Source organism: Prionailurus viverrinus, chromosome D4, assembly GCF_022837055.1.
Source record: "Prionailurus viverrinus isolate Anna chromosome D4, UM_Priviv_1.0, whole genome shotgun sequence".
Taxonomy (NCBI): domain Eukaryota; kingdom Metazoa; phylum Chordata; class Mammalia; order Carnivora; family Felidae; genus Prionailurus; species Prionailurus viverrinus.
In genome coordinates this window covers 638,469-657,019 of record NC_062573.1, presented here as the reverse complement: position 1 = coordinate 657,019, position 18,551 = coordinate 638,469, and the positions used below count along the sequence as shown (strand labels likewise).

General features: G+C 49.8%; 1 protein-coding gene across 15 annotated transcripts in view; it reads left to right on the top strand.

Annotated features, from left to right (window-relative positions):
- Positions 1–18,551, top strand: part of ODF2 (outer dense fiber of sperm tails 2) — a 35,601-nt gene that overhangs the window by 7,199 nt on the left and 9,851 nt on the right. For all 15 annotated transcript variants that reach the window (XM_047830244.1, XM_047830238.1, XM_047830237.1 and 12 more), the window contains 10 exons: positions 4,874–5,044; positions 5,931–6,091; positions 6,864–6,993; positions 7,578–7,709; positions 12,338–12,409; positions 13,879–13,950; positions 14,073–14,189; positions 14,834–15,019; positions 15,440–15,549; positions 17,123–17,258. In XM_047830244.1, the coding sequence (XP_047686200.1) occupies positions 4,874–5,044; positions 5,931–6,091; positions 6,864–6,993; positions 7,578–7,709; positions 12,338–12,409; positions 13,879–13,950; positions 14,073–14,189; positions 14,834–15,019; positions 15,440–15,549; positions 17,123–17,258 (1,287 nt within the window). The remainder of the gene's footprint in view (positions 1–4,873; positions 5,045–5,930; positions 6,092–6,863; positions 6,994–7,577; positions 7,710–12,337; positions 12,410–13,878; positions 13,951–14,072; positions 14,190–14,833; positions 15,020–15,439; positions 15,550–17,122; positions 17,259–18,551) is intronic.

Here is an 18,551-nt window from a genome sequence, read left to right as displayed (position 1 = left end):
TTATACCTAGGAATTGATATTATAGGGATTTTTTTGTTTTTTGGGTTTTTTTTTAAGTTTATTTTGGGAGAGAGGGAGAGAGAGCACGCAGGGGAGGGGCAGAGAGAGAGAATCCCAAGCAGGCTCCCTGCTGTCAGCATGGAGCCCGATGCAGGGCTCGATCTCATGAACCTCAAGATCATGACCGCAGCCGGAATCAAGAGTTGGACGCTTGACCACTTAACCGACTGAGCTGGGGTACATGAGTACAGATATCATGCATAAAGATATTTGTAAGAGAGAAATTTTGGAAGCAACCTAAATGTCTATCAGGAGGGTATTGGTTAAATTGTGATATATCCATGCAGTGGAATACCATACAACTGTTACAGTGATGGACGTAGATATTCATACGTGATCATGAAGCACGGAGCTGCCCAGCGGGTGGAGTTTGGCCCTATTTGTCCAAACAAGGGCATCTGTGGGTCACCTGGCTGGCTCAGTAGGCAGAGCATGTGACTCTTTTTTTTTTTTAATGTTTATTTTTGAGAGAGAGGGAGACAGTGCGTGTGGGGGAGGGGCAGAGGGAGAGGGAGACACGGAATCAGAAGCAGGTTGCAGGCTCCGAGCCATCAGCACAGACCCCGACGCGGAACTCGAAGTCACACGCTGGGAGATCATGACCTGAGCCACAGTCGGGTGCTTAACCGACTGAGCCACCCAGGTGCCCCTCTTTATTTATTTATTTATTTATTTATTTTTGTTAGGTTTATTTTGACAGAGGAGAGTGACGGGGGGAGGGGCAGAGAGAGAGCGAGAGACAGAATACCTGCTGTCAGTATGGAGCCCGATTCAGGGCTTGATCTAATGAACCTCAAGATCATGACCTGAGCCTAGATCAAGTGTCAGACTCTTAACCTACTGAACCACCCAGACGCCTCAGAGCATGTGACTCTTGATCTTGGAGTCTTGAGATCGAGCCCCATGTTGGGCGTAGAGCTTACCTTAAAAAGAAGAAAAAAACAGGATGTCTGTATCCATGTGTACATACATGTGTTTGTATATGTATAACATTTTCTGGAAAGATAAATAAAAAGTAGTAAGCAGTGACTACCTCTGGGGTTGGGGGGCCCTTAAAGGTTTAAAAATAAACCTTAAAGGTTTATTTTTTATTGTCTGCTCGAATTTCATTATAACAAGCACATTATGTTTTATAATTAAAAATGCTTTTTTAAAAAACAGAAGACTTAGTAGTTTTTGAAGTCTACATTAAAGATCTGCCACTATGGAAACTGGCTTCCCTACTGACCTAGGTTGCTAGGGCCTGTGGTCCCCCCTGGCCTACTTTCAGTTCTGGGGCCCCAGAATCCTAGAAATGGAGGAGCTCAGAGAGGTGACTTCTGTCTCAGATAGCAGCTGTATTTCATGATGTCCCCTTGAGCCAGTGCCCTCCTCCTTCCCAGTGGTACTCTGTGTTTCTGGGAAGACCCAGCCTGACCTTTCCCATTATGGGCAAGCGAGAAAGGAAATGTGGGGTGAGCTGGATGTGGACCCCAGAAGCTGCTGTGTACACGTGGGGGTTCTTGTTTGATTTTTTAAAAAATGTTTATGTATTTTGAGAGAAATAGAGAGAGAGTGAGCACGGGAGGGGGCAGAGGGAGATTGGAGAGACAGAATCCCAAGCAGGCTCCACGCCGTCAGCACAGAGTCTGACGTGGAGCTCTATCTCACCAACGGTGAGATCATGAGCTGAGCCAAAATGAAGAGTCGGTCGCTTAACCAACTGAGCCACCCCCAGGTGCCCCCTCGTTCGATTTTTTTAAAACCCCTTCTGGTATATAAGATTGATTGCCTTTGGGAGAAAGGAGGTGTGGGTTTTTTTCTCTACCCTATTTTTATTATTTTTAAAAATTTTTTTGAATGTTTATTTAGTTTTGAGAGAGCGACAGAATGTGAGTTGGGGAGGGGCAGAGAGAGAGGGAGACACAGAATTCGAAGCAAGCTCCAGGCTCCGAGCTGCCTGCACAGAGCTCAAGGTGGGGCTCGAGCCCACAAACTGTGAGATCATGACCTGAGCCGAAGTCGGACGATCAACCGACTGAGCCACCGAGGCACCCTTCTACCCTATTTTTAAAAGTGATCTGTTTTTGTTATGGAAAGTTGAAAATTCAGAAAAATAAACCATCACCTGTCACTTTACTACTTTAATGTGACTGCTATTAAGTTTTAAAAGCTTTTTCTTAAAAAGTGCAGGAAAGTACACACATCAGAAGTATACTGCTTGACTGATGAATTTTTACAAACTGACTGTATCTGTGTAACTAACTACCACACCACTTAAGAAACCACATCATCATGAGCTTCCCCAGAAGCTCCCCTCTGGTCCTAATGCTGTCATTACCACCCCTGTGGGGAACCACCCTCCTGAGACTGCTAATATTTTGGTACATTTACTGTCACACTTTTTCCGATGCATACTTTTGGGTTTTAAAATACCATTGTTATCATACTATATATTGTCCTGTTACCCTCCTTTTATTTTTTATTTTATTTGTAAAAAACTTTTTTAACATTTATTCATTTTTGAGAGAGAGAGAGACAGACAGACAGACAGAGCACAGTGGGGGAGGGGCAGAGGAAGAGGGAGACACAGAATCTGAAGCAGGCTCCAGGGGCTGAGCTGTCAGCACAGAGCCCGACATGGGCCTCAAACTCACAGACCATGAGATCATGACCTGAGCCAAAGTCTAATGCCCAACTGACTGAGCCACCCAGGCGCCCCGTATTACGCTCCTTTTAAATATTGCCAACTTTTTTTTCTTAAAAAAGCAATGTGCAGTCACTGTTGAAAAATTAGAAAATCCAAACCAGCACAAGAAAGAAAGTTAAAAAAAACACCTGTAATCCCAACACCCAAAACTCTGAGAAGAGCTCTGGAACTTTTTTTTTTTTTTTTTTTTCTTTTTGAGGGAGAGAGCAAATGCAAGCACAGCAGGGGAGGGGTAGAGAGAGGGGGCAGAGGATCCAAAGCCAAAGCTGGTTCTGTGCTGACAGCAGGGAGCCCAGTGTGTGGCTGGTACAGGGCTTGAACTCATGGACCCAGCGGTCACAACCTGAGCCAAAGTCAGACACTTAACTGACTTAACCACACAGGTGCCTGACCGCCTTGGAACTTCTAGGTGGAAGCCTTCCTGATCTTTTCTTACGAAGAGACTCCTTGTTTTGATTTTTGTAACAATGGGATTACTTAATGTATTCTTTTTGAACACACTTTGATTGTATTTATATTGTATCTTGGTTTTTTTTTTTTTTTTTTTTTCTTTTTAAAGACAGTATTCCATTGTGGGTATATTTGTACCATGATGTATTCAACCAATACTATCTTGTCATACATTTATCTTTATCCTTGCCTTGATATTAACTATTGATTCACATTCTTAGACATTCTTGATAAGTCCCTAGAAATAGAATTTCTGGGACAAAGGGCACATGCATTTTTTTTTTTTAACGTTTATTTATTTTTGAGACAGAGAGAGACAGAGCATGAACGGGGGAGGGTCAGAGAGAGAGAGGGAGACACAGAATCCGAAACAGGCTCCAGGTTCTGAGCTGTCAGCACAGAGCCCGACGCGGGACTCAGACCCACGAACCGCGAGATCATGACCCGAGCCGAAGTCAGATGCTTAACCGACCAAGCCACCCAGGCGCCCCCACATGCATTTTTAAAATTGTACCCTGAAAGTCCTACTTGTCTGGTATTAGAGTCATACTCTTATTTTATTTTTTTCATTTTTAAACGTGTATTTTATTTTTGAGAGAGAGTGAGAGAGCATGTGCTTGAGGGAGGGGTGGCCCAAGAGAGGGAGAGAAAGAATCCTAAGCAGGTTCTGTGCTCATGTGGAGCTCTATCTCATGAACCGTGAGATCACGACCTGAGCCAAAATCATGACGTTTAACCAACTAAGCACCCAGGCGCCCTGAGTTATACTCAGTATTGAATACTTTTATTCCTGATACCTGGCACTTGAGCTTAAAAGGAGCACAGAACTGAACAAATAATAAGAAATAGCAAGTACTTAATGCACCAGAATAAACCTGGAGCCTGAGTCAAGTTGAACATACCAGAATAAACCTGGAGCCTGAGTCAAGTTGAACATATCAAAACCCATGGAAACCCTGGCTCCCAGATTATAATGTCTTTCTTCCTGGAATCTTACCAGCAAAGAGTCATACAGCTTGACATAATCTTTTCAGGGGGGCACTTGCATTTTGTTTAAAAAATATGTTTTTATGCTGATGTATTTAAATATGTCCAGACATCATACCATTCTACCCCTCAAGTATTCAGTATGTGTTTCTAATTTTTTTGTGTGTGTGTGTGTGTGTAACCAAAATAACAATGATTAGTCCTAAAAACTTTATTTCTTCTTATCATCTGTCTGGTCCACGTCACATTTACCCACTCGTCCCTAAAGTACCTTTTATAGCAGATGTGGGGTACCTGCAACTGTCCACTGTCATGCCTTCATATTCATTTAAAAGGCTTTTGACATACTTCACTTCTGCCTTTGGTATATGAAAACATCTATCGCCCCAAACTTTTGCCATCTTGGGTATTGTGACTATTTTTTGTCAGTTTGTTCTATCCTTTATTTTAAACTTGACATTGTAACACAGGCTTATTTCTTGGTAGAAAATCTTCAGAAACATCACGTAAACAGGGGTAGGTAATGTTCCATCGAGAAGGCGCGGTGTGCTCTCCGTCCTGAGGTCCCTGTGGTCAGCCCTCAGCATTTTAGCCCTTCCTGCCTCCCCTGGACAAGCAGGTGGCTCTGGAGCTGATGGCTGTGGCTTTGCCTTACGAGTTCACGTGTCTCTCCCTCCTCTGCATCAGAATCCGCCTCATTGCCTGGAGATCACGCCACCATCTTCAGAAAAGCTGGTCTCGGTGATGCGGTTAAGTGACCTCTCTACAGAAGATGACGACTCGGGTCACTGTAAAATGAACCGTTATGATAAGAAGATTGACAGTCTAATGAACGCGGTCGGTTGTCTCAAGTCGGAGGTGAGGGAGGTAGGGGGTAAAATAGCTGTTGGCCTGAGGGTGTGAAGGACAGCGGGTCCTGGTGACCGCTTCCTTCAGGCTGCCTGCCCGCAGGCCTCCTGCCCTTCCCAGCAGGCTGCCCCAGGGCATTAGATGCCTCTGGGGAGGTAGCCGGGGCAACCTGGGACCCCTCTCCATCAAGCGCTTAGCCCAGGCCTGGCCCCGACCCTCCTGGTGCTCTGTACGGAAGCCCTGGTTTGATCTGGCCCAACAGTAAATGAAGCCTGTGGTGTTATTGTCCCCGTTTTGGAGACGAAGTGACTGGGACGCTGGGACCTCTGTTTCCCAGTTGACACAAAAGCCCCAAAGAGGTGAAGGAAGTTTGTCCTCAGTTGGTGGGCCATGCCCTTAATTGGAAACGACCTGGAAGTCCCTGGCCCCCAACCGGGAGGGTGGCGGAGCTGGCGTGAAGTTTGGGTCTCGAGTGCTAAAGTGGCCTGTGTCTTTAATCCCCCACCCTGCACTTGGGGCCCGTGGGCCCTCCTGGGGAACCTGGGGCTGGCCGCCTGGCAAGCCCTTTCTCCACAGCCCGCAGCGCGTGGGCCTTTTTGTGACATCTCTCCTGCGGTGTGCCAGCCGAACCACGGTCTGTATCCTGGCCCTGTCCCCAACCAGCAAGTCACTTAGGCTCTGTGTACTCGGTTTTCTCTGTCATGAGGAAACGAGATGCGTAGCGTCCGCCCAGAGAGTCTGTGTGATGATTAACTGAGGTTGCAGCCAAGTGAACCTAAGTGACCTATGTGTCTGTCGGTCGGAGGCGCCCGTCTCTGGTCCAAAGTGATGGGCCTGGCGATGTGCGGAGGAGGAACCTCCCCTCAGTGGCCCCTGCCTGCGTGCCCCTGCACAGGTCAAGATGCAGAAAGGTGAGCGCCAGATGGCCAAAAGGTTCCTGGAGGAGCGGAAGGAGGAGCTGGAGGAGGTGGCCCATGAGCTGGCCGAGACCGAGCACGAGAACACGGTGCTGAGGCACAACATCGAGCGCATCAAGGAGGAGAAGGACTTCACCATGTAAGGCGGCCCTGCCCCGAAGTGTGCTCCTCCCGCCAGGCGGGCCCGGGCGCTGCCCCCGGGTCACAGCATACCCAGGCTTATGGCTGTCCGGCAGTCACACGGCTAGCTAGCCTATGGCGCCCGTGGTTCACGCTGTGAGGGGAGAGGAGGACCCCCATGGAGTGCAGCGGAAGCCTTTCCGGAAAAAGCAACATTTAGGGAGAGTCCTGCAGAGTAGTTAGGGGAGGTGGGCAGTAGGTGCTGGGGAAGAAAGGATGCTGGATCTCGAGTGAAAGCCCCCAGGGAGGAGTTTGCAACTGAGAAATGGAAGGCAGGCAGGAAGGAGGAGAGGGGGCGGGCAGAGGGTGAGGGGCGCCGTGGAGGTTGGCAGGGGCCGCTCTTAGCGGTCGCTTGAAGGGGTTTCCATTGAGCGGCCGTGGAGGGGTGTTCAAAGCAGGGCGCGGTGCGGCCAGGCTTGGCTCCGGTGTGAAGAGTGGATGGGAGGCTCAGAAGCGGATCTGACGGTGGTGGCTTCGAGGCTGTGGCAATGGCCAGGGACAGAGATGATGCTAATGACCAAGAGGCAAGCAGGGCCGCAGATGCCATAACGTCACCTGATGTGAAGGCGCTGCTGTGGGGCCCAGGTGGCCTCCCAGGGGCCCTCCCTCCCCCTCCCCCACTGTCCCCTGGCCAGGAGATGAGCCTCGCAGGGCATTGTGAGGCGAGCCCAGAGCTCCGGGTGGGCCGCGGCCTGGGAGGGCTCACAGAGCCCTATTCTCTCTGGCCCCAGGCTTCAGAAGAAACACCTCCAGCAGGAGAAGGAGTGCCTCATGTCCAAGTTGGTAGAGGCTGAAATGGATGGGGCTGCTGCTGCCAAGCAAGTCATGGCCTTGAAGGACACCATCGGGAAGCTGAAGACAGTAGGTGGCAGGCAGAGAACCACTCAGCCCTGGGACTGGGCCCAGAAAGGGGCAAGCTGCAAGCCGGGGAGGGGTCTGTACGCAGTCATCAGGCTGACTTTATGACATCTCCAGGCCAGGGGAGGGCACACTGGACTCCTCGAGCCCCACCCCCACTCTTACTTCTGGGGCCTGATCCCCGAGGATGACCTCTGGTGGCCAGGGGCTCTGAGTTGACCTCATTATGGGTCTCCTGGGATCACAGTGAGTCAAGGCCTAAGTCTGATTCCTGCAAGTGTCAGCCACAGTTTGATTCCTGCGAGTGTCGGCCACCAGGTGTCGTCCTCCTCCTCCACTTCTTCCAGGAAGCCTGCCTTAACTGCACTTGCCCATGCTGGGCGCCCCGGCCCTTGTCCCTTGTCGTTCTCAGCTCCTGCCCCATCCTTGCAGGCCCACCTCCTCTGGGAAGCCTGCCCTTGACCGCTGCGGCCCTGTACACAGCACTGGGCTTCTCACCTGGGCTTCCTGGCACCAGCACCTCTTAAAAGGGGCCTGGCTCCTCCCTTCTCCCCTGGCACTGTGTAAGACTGCCTGCTGTCTTCCAGGAGAAACAAATGACCTGCACGGACATCAACACCCTGACGAGGCAGAAGGAACTTCTCCTGCAGAAGCTGAGCACGTTTGAGGAGACCAACCGCACCCTCCGAGACCTGCTGAGGGAACAGCACTGCAAAGAGGTGAGCTTGGACTCAGCCGCACCCCGTGGCACCAAGGGCCCATCTGCTCCGAGCCTCCGTCCCCCCCCGTTCCTTGTCTGGGAAATGAACGTACTATCAGTGCCTGGCCTGACCTGACGAGAGACGTTCACGTGAAGTGCTGGGCACCCCGGTTGACGGGTGCTGCCTTGGTTGTCAAAGCTGGACCTGGTGGCTCAGGAAGGACCTGAGGAGTCCGGGATGGGCTCGGTCCCTGGTTAAATGGAGGACGGGTAATGATTAGTACCAACGGTAGGGCTGCACTTTTCTTAAAAGATGGTCTCTGAAAGATATTCTATATTAGCAAATGATTCTGGAAAGACTGATGGCAAAAACAGCCGTCTTCCTGTTTGGTTCAAATCAAAGAGACCATAGTGTCTTTTGTTTTATTTTATTTTATTTTATTTTATTTTATTTTATTTTATTTTATGTTTAGCATTGTGAACTTCTTGTTTTATTTTTTAAAAATTAGTATTTAATTTAATTCATTATGTGTTTATTTTTTAAATTTTTATTTATTTTTTTTAATTAAAAAAATTTTAATGTTTATTTTATGTTTGAGAGAGAGAGAGACAGAGCATGAGCGGGGGACAGACAGAGAGGAGGGGAGACACAGAATTCAAAGCAGGCTGTCAGCACAGAGCCTGATGTGGGGCTTGAACTCACTAACTGCGAGATCATGACCTGAGCTGAAGTTAGATCATGAGACCTAAGCCGATGCTTAACCGACTGAGCCACCCAGGCACCCCTGTTTATTTAGTTTCAAGGTAGGCTCCACACTCAATGGGAGGCTTGATCTCACAACCCCAAGATCAAGAGTTGTTGTTTTACTGATTGAGCCAGCCAGGTGCCCCCCAATGAGTATGTAAAATAAGGAATATAAGCAGTGTGCTCACAGACCAGGCTTCCAAACGAAATCTTGTCCGAGTCATTAAATGTCTCCTTTGATGATAAGCTTATCAGAGGGATCCTTTCTCTCCAATCTGAGTTTTTTATCACTTACATATATATCTGAGCAACATATAGTATTGTTTTGCATGTTTTCAAACCTTACATAAATGATATTGTTCCATATGTGTTCTGAGTTGGTTTTTTCACTCAAATATTTTTTAATGTTATTTATTTTTGAGGGCGGGGGGAGAGAGAGAGAGAGAGAGCGCGAGCATGTGCGAGAGAATGGGGCAGGGGCAGAGAGAGGGAGAGAGGGAATCCCAAGCAGGCTCTGCACTGTCAGCCCAGAGCCCGATGTGGGGCTTGAACTCACGAACCATGAGATCATGACCTGAGCCAAAATCAAGAGTTGGACGCTTAACCAACTGAGCCACCTAGGCACCCCTTCACTCAATATTTTTATAAGATTCATCAGGTTTTGTCCCTGAGACCTAAGATAGTTAATTTTCACTATATTCCATTTTATGACTACTCCACAACTTATCCTTTCTTCTGTTGATGGAGGTGTATTTTCAGTTGTTTGCTATTAAATAAGCACTGTTATTTGGGGCATTCATGTATACTATCCTGGTGTATTTGAGAGTTTCTAGAATATATTTCTATCAGTTTTATTAGTTATAGCTAAATTACTCTCTTAAAATTGTTAATACCTGTTTAATGCCTGGCTCAATATGCTTGGGTGGGCAATTTTTTTAACTGCTTTTTTTTTTTTTTTTTTTTTTTTTTCAATTTTGAGAGAGAGGAGACACAGAAAGAGAGAGGGGGAGGGAGGGGCAGAGGGAGGGAGAGACAGAATTCCAAGCAGGCTCTGTGCTGTCAGCGCAGAGTCTGACAGAGGGCTTGAACTCACAAACCGTGAGATCATGACCTGAGCTGAGGTCAAGAGTTGGAGGCTTAACCAACTGAACCAACCAGGTGTTCCTGGCTGGACAATTTTTAACCTCTCTGGGCCTCAGTTTTCCCGCCTGCGAAATGGGAATAGCATCTTCCACGTGGTATCACGTGAGGGCATGGATGGGGGATTGGCATACTGCCTGGCACATGATAGCTGTTTGGTGTGGTAGGGGCTGCTGCTGTTTGTCCTGGGACTGGGGCCTCCAGACAAACCTCTTCCTACTCAATTTGTCTCCTTTTTGACCCCTTAGCTTCTACTGCCCTAGAATCCCAGAATCTCCCGTTGGAGATGAAGGGTCGGCTAATCTGGACTCCCACCCACAGCGGCTACTCTCTGTTCAGTCTGGGCTCTCCTCTCCCCTTGCCCCCATGGCTCTTGGGACGGTACCCCCCATCTCTGTGCTTCGTCGGGATGCTCAGCGGATGAGAATTTGCTCTGGCTGTGGGGTCGGTTGGCTTAGGGCCCACCGCTGCCATTTCCAGCTGTGTGATGTCGTGCAGCTCACCTCACTTCTCCCAGCCTCGATCTCCTCCTCTCTAAAATGGGGGTGGTCATAGTCCATGGCTCCTTAGAATGGGGGATTTGGTGAGAGTTGTGTGTTCGTTTGTGTAGTGTCCCCCTGGAGGCTCGGAGGACACAGTGTAAAGGACAGTGAGAGGAGCTGCAGGCCTTAACTTTCATCCCATGTTCTTTGCCTCTTCCTGTTGCTGGAGAAACCATGATGCTGGCCTCTCTCCACTCCCAGCCCTGCCATGGCTGGTGAAGGGGACCTGTGAGCCTGAGAGGAAAAGGGAAGGCGAGCCGAGCCCCCTTCTACAGAAGAGTAGAGATGGTTCTCAGACATGGCCTGTTTGGGAGAGATGGGCAAGGGTGTGAGCAGGCAGTCGGGGAAGAAGAGGGAGCTCAGTGGCTGATAAACTTATGAGTGATGGGGGAAATGCAAGCTAAAGCAGCAGGAGTCTGCTGGAAAGACTGGCCGCCACCCAGGGCCCTCCTCCTGCCCGTGGCCATGCAAATCCGTGCAGGCATTTTGTAGGTCATTTCAGCTGCCTCAGATCACAGACCTTCTGGCCCAGGCATGCCGCCTCTCTCCACCCTAGAGAGAGACACTTTGTACATGTCTGGCCCAGCACAGTACATTGCTACAGTGTTTGCATTTATGCAACCTGGGAACAGCTTCCTTGCCCAGAGGCTGTGCAAGGGGAGAGGTTAAAAATGCAGTGGCCTGTTGGGGAAAGAAGGCGGATTAGTGGCTGCAGGGGGCTAGGGGAGGAGGGAAAGGAGAGTGTTTTAACAGGTCTTTCGGTTGGGATGATGGAAATGTTCTGGAACTGGAGAGTTGTGGTGGTTGCACAATATTAGGATATACTATATATGCCACTGGATTTTACACTTAACCAAATGTAAAATGGCATGGTTTATGTTAGCGATATGTTACCACAATTTAAAAAATTAATAATGGAAAGTGCCAAAAAACATTGAATTGTGCATTTTATTTATTTATTTATTTAAAAATGTTTATTTATTTACTTTTGCGAGAAAAGAGAGAGAGCTCAAGCAGGAGAGGGACAGAGGGAGAGGGAAACACAGAATCTGAAGCAGGCCCCAGGCTTTGAGCTATCAGCACAGAGCCTGATGCGGGGCTCGAACCCACAGATCACGAGATCATGACCTGAGTTGGAAGCTTAACTGATTGAGCCCCTAAATTGTGCCCCTAAATTGTGTTTTTTAAATGGGTATGGTATCTGAATTTTCAGCTCAATAAAGCTGTTGGGTTTTTGTTTTTTTTAAGATTTTTAAATTTTTATTTATTTATTTATTTATTTTTAATTTTTTTTTTCAACGTTTATTTATTTTTGGGAGAGAGAGAGACAGAGCATGAGCGGGGGAGGGGCAGAGAGAGAGAGGGAGACACAGAATCGGAAACAGGCTCCAGGCTCCGAGCCATCAGCCCAGAGCCTGATGCGGGGCTCGAACTCACGGACCGCGAGATCGTGACCTGGCTGAAGTCGGACGCTTAACCGACTGCGCCACCCAGGCGCCCCAAATGCCTTTTAAACAAGAGGGAAAGAAAGCTTGGCGCCCCAAGATTTTTAAATTTTTAAATAATCTCTACACCCAACATGGGGCTCAGATTCACAATCCCGAGATTGAGTTGCACACCCCACCCACTGAGCCAGCCAGGCATCCCTCAAGCTCTTTATAAAAAACCAAGTTGTGGGGCGCCTGGGTGGCGCAGTCGGTTAAGCGTCCGACTTCAGCCAGGTCACGATCTCGCGGTCCGTGAGTTCGAGCCCCGCATCAGGCTCTGGGCTGATGGCTCGGAGCCTGGAGCCTGTTTCAGATTCTGTGTCTCCCTCTCTCTCTGCCCCTCCCCCGCTCATGCTCTGTCTCTCTCTGTCCCAAAAATAAATAAACGTTGAAAAAAAAAATTAAAAAACCAAGTTGTAGCATAAAAATACAGTATGCTATCATTTGGGTCAAATCACTCATAAATCCCTTCGCATCCCAACCCCCCAAAAGATAACATTTCTCTAGGTGTAGCTATATATAAATGCGTCGAGAAAGGATAGGCAGGACACTCATCAAACTAGTAACAATGGGGTGGGGTTTGGAGGTGGATGAGGGTGATTATTTTATAATGAGGTTGCAATCTATTTATGATTCCTATAATTGGAAAATGTAAGTTTTGGAAAAGGGAAAGAATCCATAGGATGTAGGCATCTGGTTCATTGCTTAACGACCTGTGTGCCTTCCCTTGAAGGATTCCGAAAGGCTAATGGAGCAACAAGGAGCACTACTCAAAAGGCTGGCGGAGGCGGACTCAGAGAAAGCGGTAACACAGCGCCCCCTGGCGGAACTAGTGGGTTTTAGGCGACAGTGCGCAGAGGGGCTGGAGGGACACGGCAGCCTCGCTCTGACATTTCTTTGGGTCTTAGTTTCCTGATCTGTAAAATGGGCTGATGTCCCCTGCCTTGCCTGCTCCACTGCTGCTGCTCGTGCTGATGGAGTTACTAACCATCAGTCTGTTACTTGAATTTCCTTATTTGCATTATGGATTAAAAGCCATCCAAAGGTAGACTTTTTGGCTCAACAATTCCAGTTCTGGGAATCTCTCCCAAGGAAGCACGCTCCAAAGGCTGGTCCATGGAACCCTAAGTTCCTCGACGATGTTAATGGGTGCCAGGAACAAAAGCAGGGAGTGATCTGTGGTCACATAAATCGGGAAACTGCTGGCAGGCCTGCACAAAAAATTCACCATGTTAACTCCCAAGACCTTTTGGAGTATTTGAGGTATTAATGCCCACACGAGTCTCCCAAGGGAGAAGGAAGGTGAAAGCCACCTTTCCCAAGGTTGGGCGCTCGGCCCCCGAGGCCTCTCCGAAGGTGACAGTTGGGGATTCAGCATGAAGGGGATAACGCCTAAATCTGCATCTCCAGCTTGAGAGCCCAGGAACCAAATTATGATACATCAGTAAATTGAAACTTTAACTTGCTGTTTCAAAAGGTGTAGAAGATCTAATCACATTATGGTAAATGTTGTAGGAACATTTTTGCATAAGACTTCTTAATGTGTTTTTTTTTAACAAATTTTTTTTAATGTTTATCATTTTTGAGAGACAGGGAGACAGAGCATGAGCAGGGGAGGGGCAGAGAGAGAGAGGGAGACGCAGAATCAGAAGCAGGCTCCAGGCTCCGAGCTGTCAGCACAGAGCCCGACGCGGGGCTCGAACTCACGAATCGTGAGATCATGACCTGAGCTGAGGTCTGATGCGCAACTGAGCCAGTCAGACGCCCCAAGACTTCTTAATGTGTTTTGACAGTGGTTCTCTTTGCCTGGGGGATTATGGGGATTCTAATTTAGCATTTTGTTTTGTTTTTCATTGTTTCCCATGACTAATATTATTTAATTTAATTTAATTAATTAAATTAATTAATGAGCAGGGGAGGAGCCAAGGGAAAGGGAGAGAAAGAATGCCTGGCATGGAGCCTGATACGGGGCTTGAACTCACGACCTGTGAGATCATGATCTGAGCCGAAATCAAGAGTCAGACACTTAACCAACTGAGCCACCCAGGCGCCCCTAACGTTACTTTATCTTAAATTGCAAGATCAATACCTATTTGTTGTCTTGAACGTTCAATACAGATATGGGATGCTTCCTGCCAGGGTCTCTGGGACATGGGCAGTCACAGTCGGGATCTTGGGCCTTGTTGCCCAGGCACTCACAGGAGTGGCTGTCCCCCCTGGGCCTGACTCCCTTGCTCTTCCCAGGGAGCTCATGACAGTGTGTGTTCTCTCCAGCGCCTGCTGTTACTACTGCAAGACAAGGACAAGGAAGTAGAAGAACTTCTCCAGGAAATACAATGTGAGAAGGTACCATCCCTGACAGTTGCTCCTCCTTATGAGCCAGTAGAGTTTCGTGGGGGAGAATGCACTCTGGAATTGGAAATCTGGGTTCAAATGCTGGCTCTGCCACTTTCTCTCTGTCTCCAAAGGCTCAAGCAAAGACAGCGTCCGAGCTTTCTAAATCCATGGAGTCTATGCGGGGGCATTTGCAGGCCCAGCTCCGGTGCAAAGAGGCAGAGAACAGTCGCCTGTGCATGCAGATCAAGGTACCTGCTGGCCCCACGGGTGGGAAAGGAGGGGCCGGGACATGGCAGTCCCAGGGTGGTGAGCCACACTCAGTAAGGCTTTGCCTCAATGGTTTATGGGGCACTTGCTGCCAAGGCCCTTCTGCTTCAGAGAGACTCTGGGACAGTGGCAAGAGCAGTGGACCCCGGAGGCCTTGGGTGTCCTTCCCAGGAGTGACCGGGTTTGGTGCCGTGACCCTGAGCCAGTCACTTAATCCCTTAGGTCCTTGGGTCTTTTAACTACCCCTGGGGAAGGAACGGTCTCAGTTGCTGCTTGCCTGTGTGAGCTAGGGACCCTCTGAGGTCGTAGCTCTGCTGAGTGAGTGAGACATCCTTCTGACCACAGCACTGGGAGCTGAAGGAAGAGTTCTGTCCTAACATTAAGACCCGATGGGTTCAGTGACCCAGAGAGGTGCCACGGAGAGCTGGGAATGGCCCTCATCCCTGGCCTGCATTTAGAGAGCCCTAAGGCCCCACGCAGTTGGTGACCCATTTTCTTTTTCCCTGTCCCCCATCCCCTCTCTTCGCTGGTCCCCTTTCCTCATCTCTGCCCTCCGTCTCTGCCTTTCTTGTCTCTTCCTGCCCCCTGCCCACTCCCCCGACCCTTCCTGGCCCTTCCTTCCCAGAACCTGGAGCGCAGTGGGAACCAGCACAAGGCAGAAGTGGAGGCCATCATGGAGCAACTGAAGGAATTAAAGCAAAAGGGAGACCGGGACAAAGAAACCTTAAAGAAGGCCATCCGGGCCCAGAAGGAACGAGCTGAGAAGAGTGAGGAATATGCTGAGCAGCTGCATGTGCAACTTGCTGACAAGGTGACAGGCCTTCCCTGAGGGCGGCCGGGGTGGCGGCAGGCGGTGGGGGTGTGGAGGGATGGTGATGGTGGAAGGGTGAATGAGCCGGGGGGGGGGGGGGGCGGGGGGCAGTGGGTGAGTAAATGGGTAAAAGGATGAAAGCAGGGTGGCTGGCTGGCTGGCTGGAGACGAGAGATTAGAGGGGAGTTTAGCCTATGTCAGTTTTGTGGGTGGGAATGATGGTTGAGGAAGGATTTGCGAGTAGGGCGCATGTGACGGCTAGAAATCGAGAAGCTGCCGCTGGGCTCACGTAATCACCCTGGGTGCTCTCTGCAAAGGGACTGCAGGGGTGAAGAGTCGTCCAGGGTGAGCCCAGCCCCCAGCTGCCTCGGCTTCAGCGCTGACCCCAGGCTGACGGGCCCTGTTGTCCCATGTTGCCAGGATCTTTATGTCGCTGAAGCTTTATCCACTCTGGAATCATGGAGGAGCCGCTACAATCAAGTTGTGAAAGACAAGGGAGACCTGGAGTTGGAAATTATCGTCCTGAATGAGTACGTGCGTTTAGGCGACGGTGCATGGGCTGATGAGGGAAGCAGGCAGACGGGCGGAAGGAGCCTGGCAGCCTGAGGGGGGCCCCAGCGCCCTCCTGGCTGCCATGTAGTGTCGTCAGTCAGGGGCCGCACTGGGCTAAGGTGCGGCGGCCCAGGCGGGGGCCGTGGAGGGGCCAGAACTCTCTGCTCACACAGGGCTAAGTCTGCTGCCGGTCCCGGGCTGAGCTGGGTCCCGGTGTGCACAGCGTGGGAACTGGGCGTGCACACTGGTGTCCTCATTCCTGTGCCGGGGGGTGGGGGGGTGGGGGTGGGGTGGATCCTGTCTTGTCTCTGTCGTCTGCCCGGTAACGGCAGCTGTGTTGCCCAGCCCTCAGAAGGTCAGAGTAGGAGGCCAAAATGGCCTAAAGCTGCTGGGGACTGAACTCACACTTTTCTCGCCACTAGGCACCAGTGACCGTTCAAACGTCCTCAGTGTCCCCTATATTCATGTGTTCGTTCGTTTGAAAAATATTTATTGAGCATCTACTCATTATCTACAGATAATGAAGGTAGAAGCACACGTGATACAGATGAGAGGCATTGGGGAAGAGATGCCCTGAGAAAGGGAAGTCTGAACTGGGTTTTTTGGATTTTTTTTAATGTTTTTATTTATTTTTGAGAGAGAGAGAGAGAGAGAGAGAGAGCGAGAGAGAAAGAGAGAGGGAGGGAGGATGGGAGGGGCAGAGAAAGAGGGAGACACAGCATCCAGAGCAGAATCCGAGCTGTCAGTACAGAGCTTGGTGTGGGGCTCGAACTCACAGACTGTGAGATCATGACCTGAGCTGGAGTTGGACACGACCAACTGAGCCACCCGGGCATCCCGGAACTGCGTTTTTTAAGGATGAGGAGGAGATTGCCGGGTAAAACAACGGGATATGTTTGCTTGGGCCTAGTCTGTGCTTAGCAAATATTTGCCGAATGAACTGTAATTGATCATTACTGAGAGCACATACCGTGTAAAGGTTCTGTATTGGGTCTGTGAGCCCAAATGCTCCTGTGAGGCCACAGTCCTCCGTTACTGGATTATAGCCCTGATGAGTGATGGAGGGGAAGGGGGCGGGAGCGAGGGCAGGGGCAGTTGGCTTCTCTCCCATCGTGCCGTATACATTCACTGCAGTCCCCACCCGTACTAGGCGAGTGTTCACACCTGTGAACAAGGAAGTGTAATGTCTGGGGGTGTCCCTGACCACCCAGGCTCGGAGTTCTGTCCTGACTTTAAGACCTGCTGGACTGAGATCCAGGGGGTGCCATGGAGAGCTGGGAAGCGACCGCGTCTCTGGTTCTTGTCTTTAGGGAGTGTCTTGGCCTCATGGGAGGATGAGGACACAGAAGGCTTTTGGAGGGGGTGGAATGGGAGACCAATCTGAAGGCTGTCAGAAGAGGTGGGGTACGTGGGAATGCCACAGTGGCAGACAGGGCACAGAGATGGGACTGGCTGGGGAGGAACCCTTGGGCCCACGCCACACAAAGACCTGGCTCCTCAGAACCCATGCAATTGCTTCTCTTTGTCTGCTTTCACTCTGCGACCTCCCAGCCGGGTGACAGATCTTGTAAACCAACAACAAACATTGGAGGAGAAGATGCGGGAAGACCGGGACAGCCTGGTGGAGAGACTACACCGGCAGACTGCTGAGTATTCCGCGTTCAAGCTAGAGAACGAGAGGCTGAAGGTCTGTCGTGCGAGCAGGCTGGCACCATGGGTGGAGGACAGTGGCGCTGCTGGTGGGGTACTCTCGATGGGTCCCCAAGGACGACCCGGGGTTCTTCAGGGGGCCTGGAGGCAGGAGCCTGATTAGGAGGGCGTGCGCCGGAGTCGGGCCTGGATTCAAGTCCTAACCGCCCCTTGCTAGTACAGGCCCCGTGTTAGACGGTTCATCCTTTGTCCCCGAGGTTTCCTTAGCGGGAGGAAAGGGTGCCTGGTGAGAATGTGGCAATGCATGTGAGACACTTAACACGCACACTCAGCCATCGGAGGAGGACACTGACACCTGGGGGGCTGCTGGCCCCTTCATGTGTATCCACTCTCCCTTTAACCTCCTGATAATAGGGTGGTCGTCTCTGCTTTATAGAATAAAGAAGCAGACTTCGAGAGGGGTCAGGTTTGTTGCCCAGATTTTGCCCTTGGAAGTGTTGGAGTTCGGATTTGAAGCCGATTCTCATTCTGGAGTTTCGGCTTTTAACCACTTGCTATACACCCAGCACAGCAGGGACGAGAGGCACCTGAACCAAGGTTCATATTTCAGAGCCAGGTTGGATCCTATTAATTGATCTGGACAATGACATGTGGGCTTGTTTATTTATTTTTTATAATATTTTGTTTTTATGTCATTTCTTTTTTAAAAGAATTTTTTTAAGTGTATTTGTTTAGAGAGAGACAGAGTGAGTGGGGAAGGGTCAGAGAGAGAGGAAAAAGAGAGAGAATCCCAAGCAGGCTCTGCGCCATCAGCACAGAGCCCGATGTGGGGCTCGAACTCACGAAACCTGAGCTCATAACCTGAGCCAAAACCGAGAGTGGGATGCTTAACTGACTGAGTCACCCAGGCACCCCGTATTTTTATGTAATTTCTACACCCAACTTGGGGCTTGAACTCACAAACCTGAGATCGGGAGTCACATACTTAACTGACTGAGCCAGCCAGGCACCCCTAGATTAAATTTTTTTTTTTTACTGGTTTATTTGTTCAGATTGATTTTAAAAGAAGTATGACATATGGCAAGGTACACACATTCTAGAATTTTCATGAAGTGAACACATTTTTGTCCATCAGTCACCTTGACCCAAACCTTATTAGCACCCCAGTGACCTCACCTGCTTATAAGCCCCCCTGTGAAGGTGACCGTTATCCTGACTTCAGTCACCACAGGTCAGCTAGCCTGGTTTTGAATTTTGTGCCTGGCTTTCATACAGCATTATGGTTGCGAGCAATCCGTGCCGTGTGACAGGTCTCATTCTTAATGCTGTC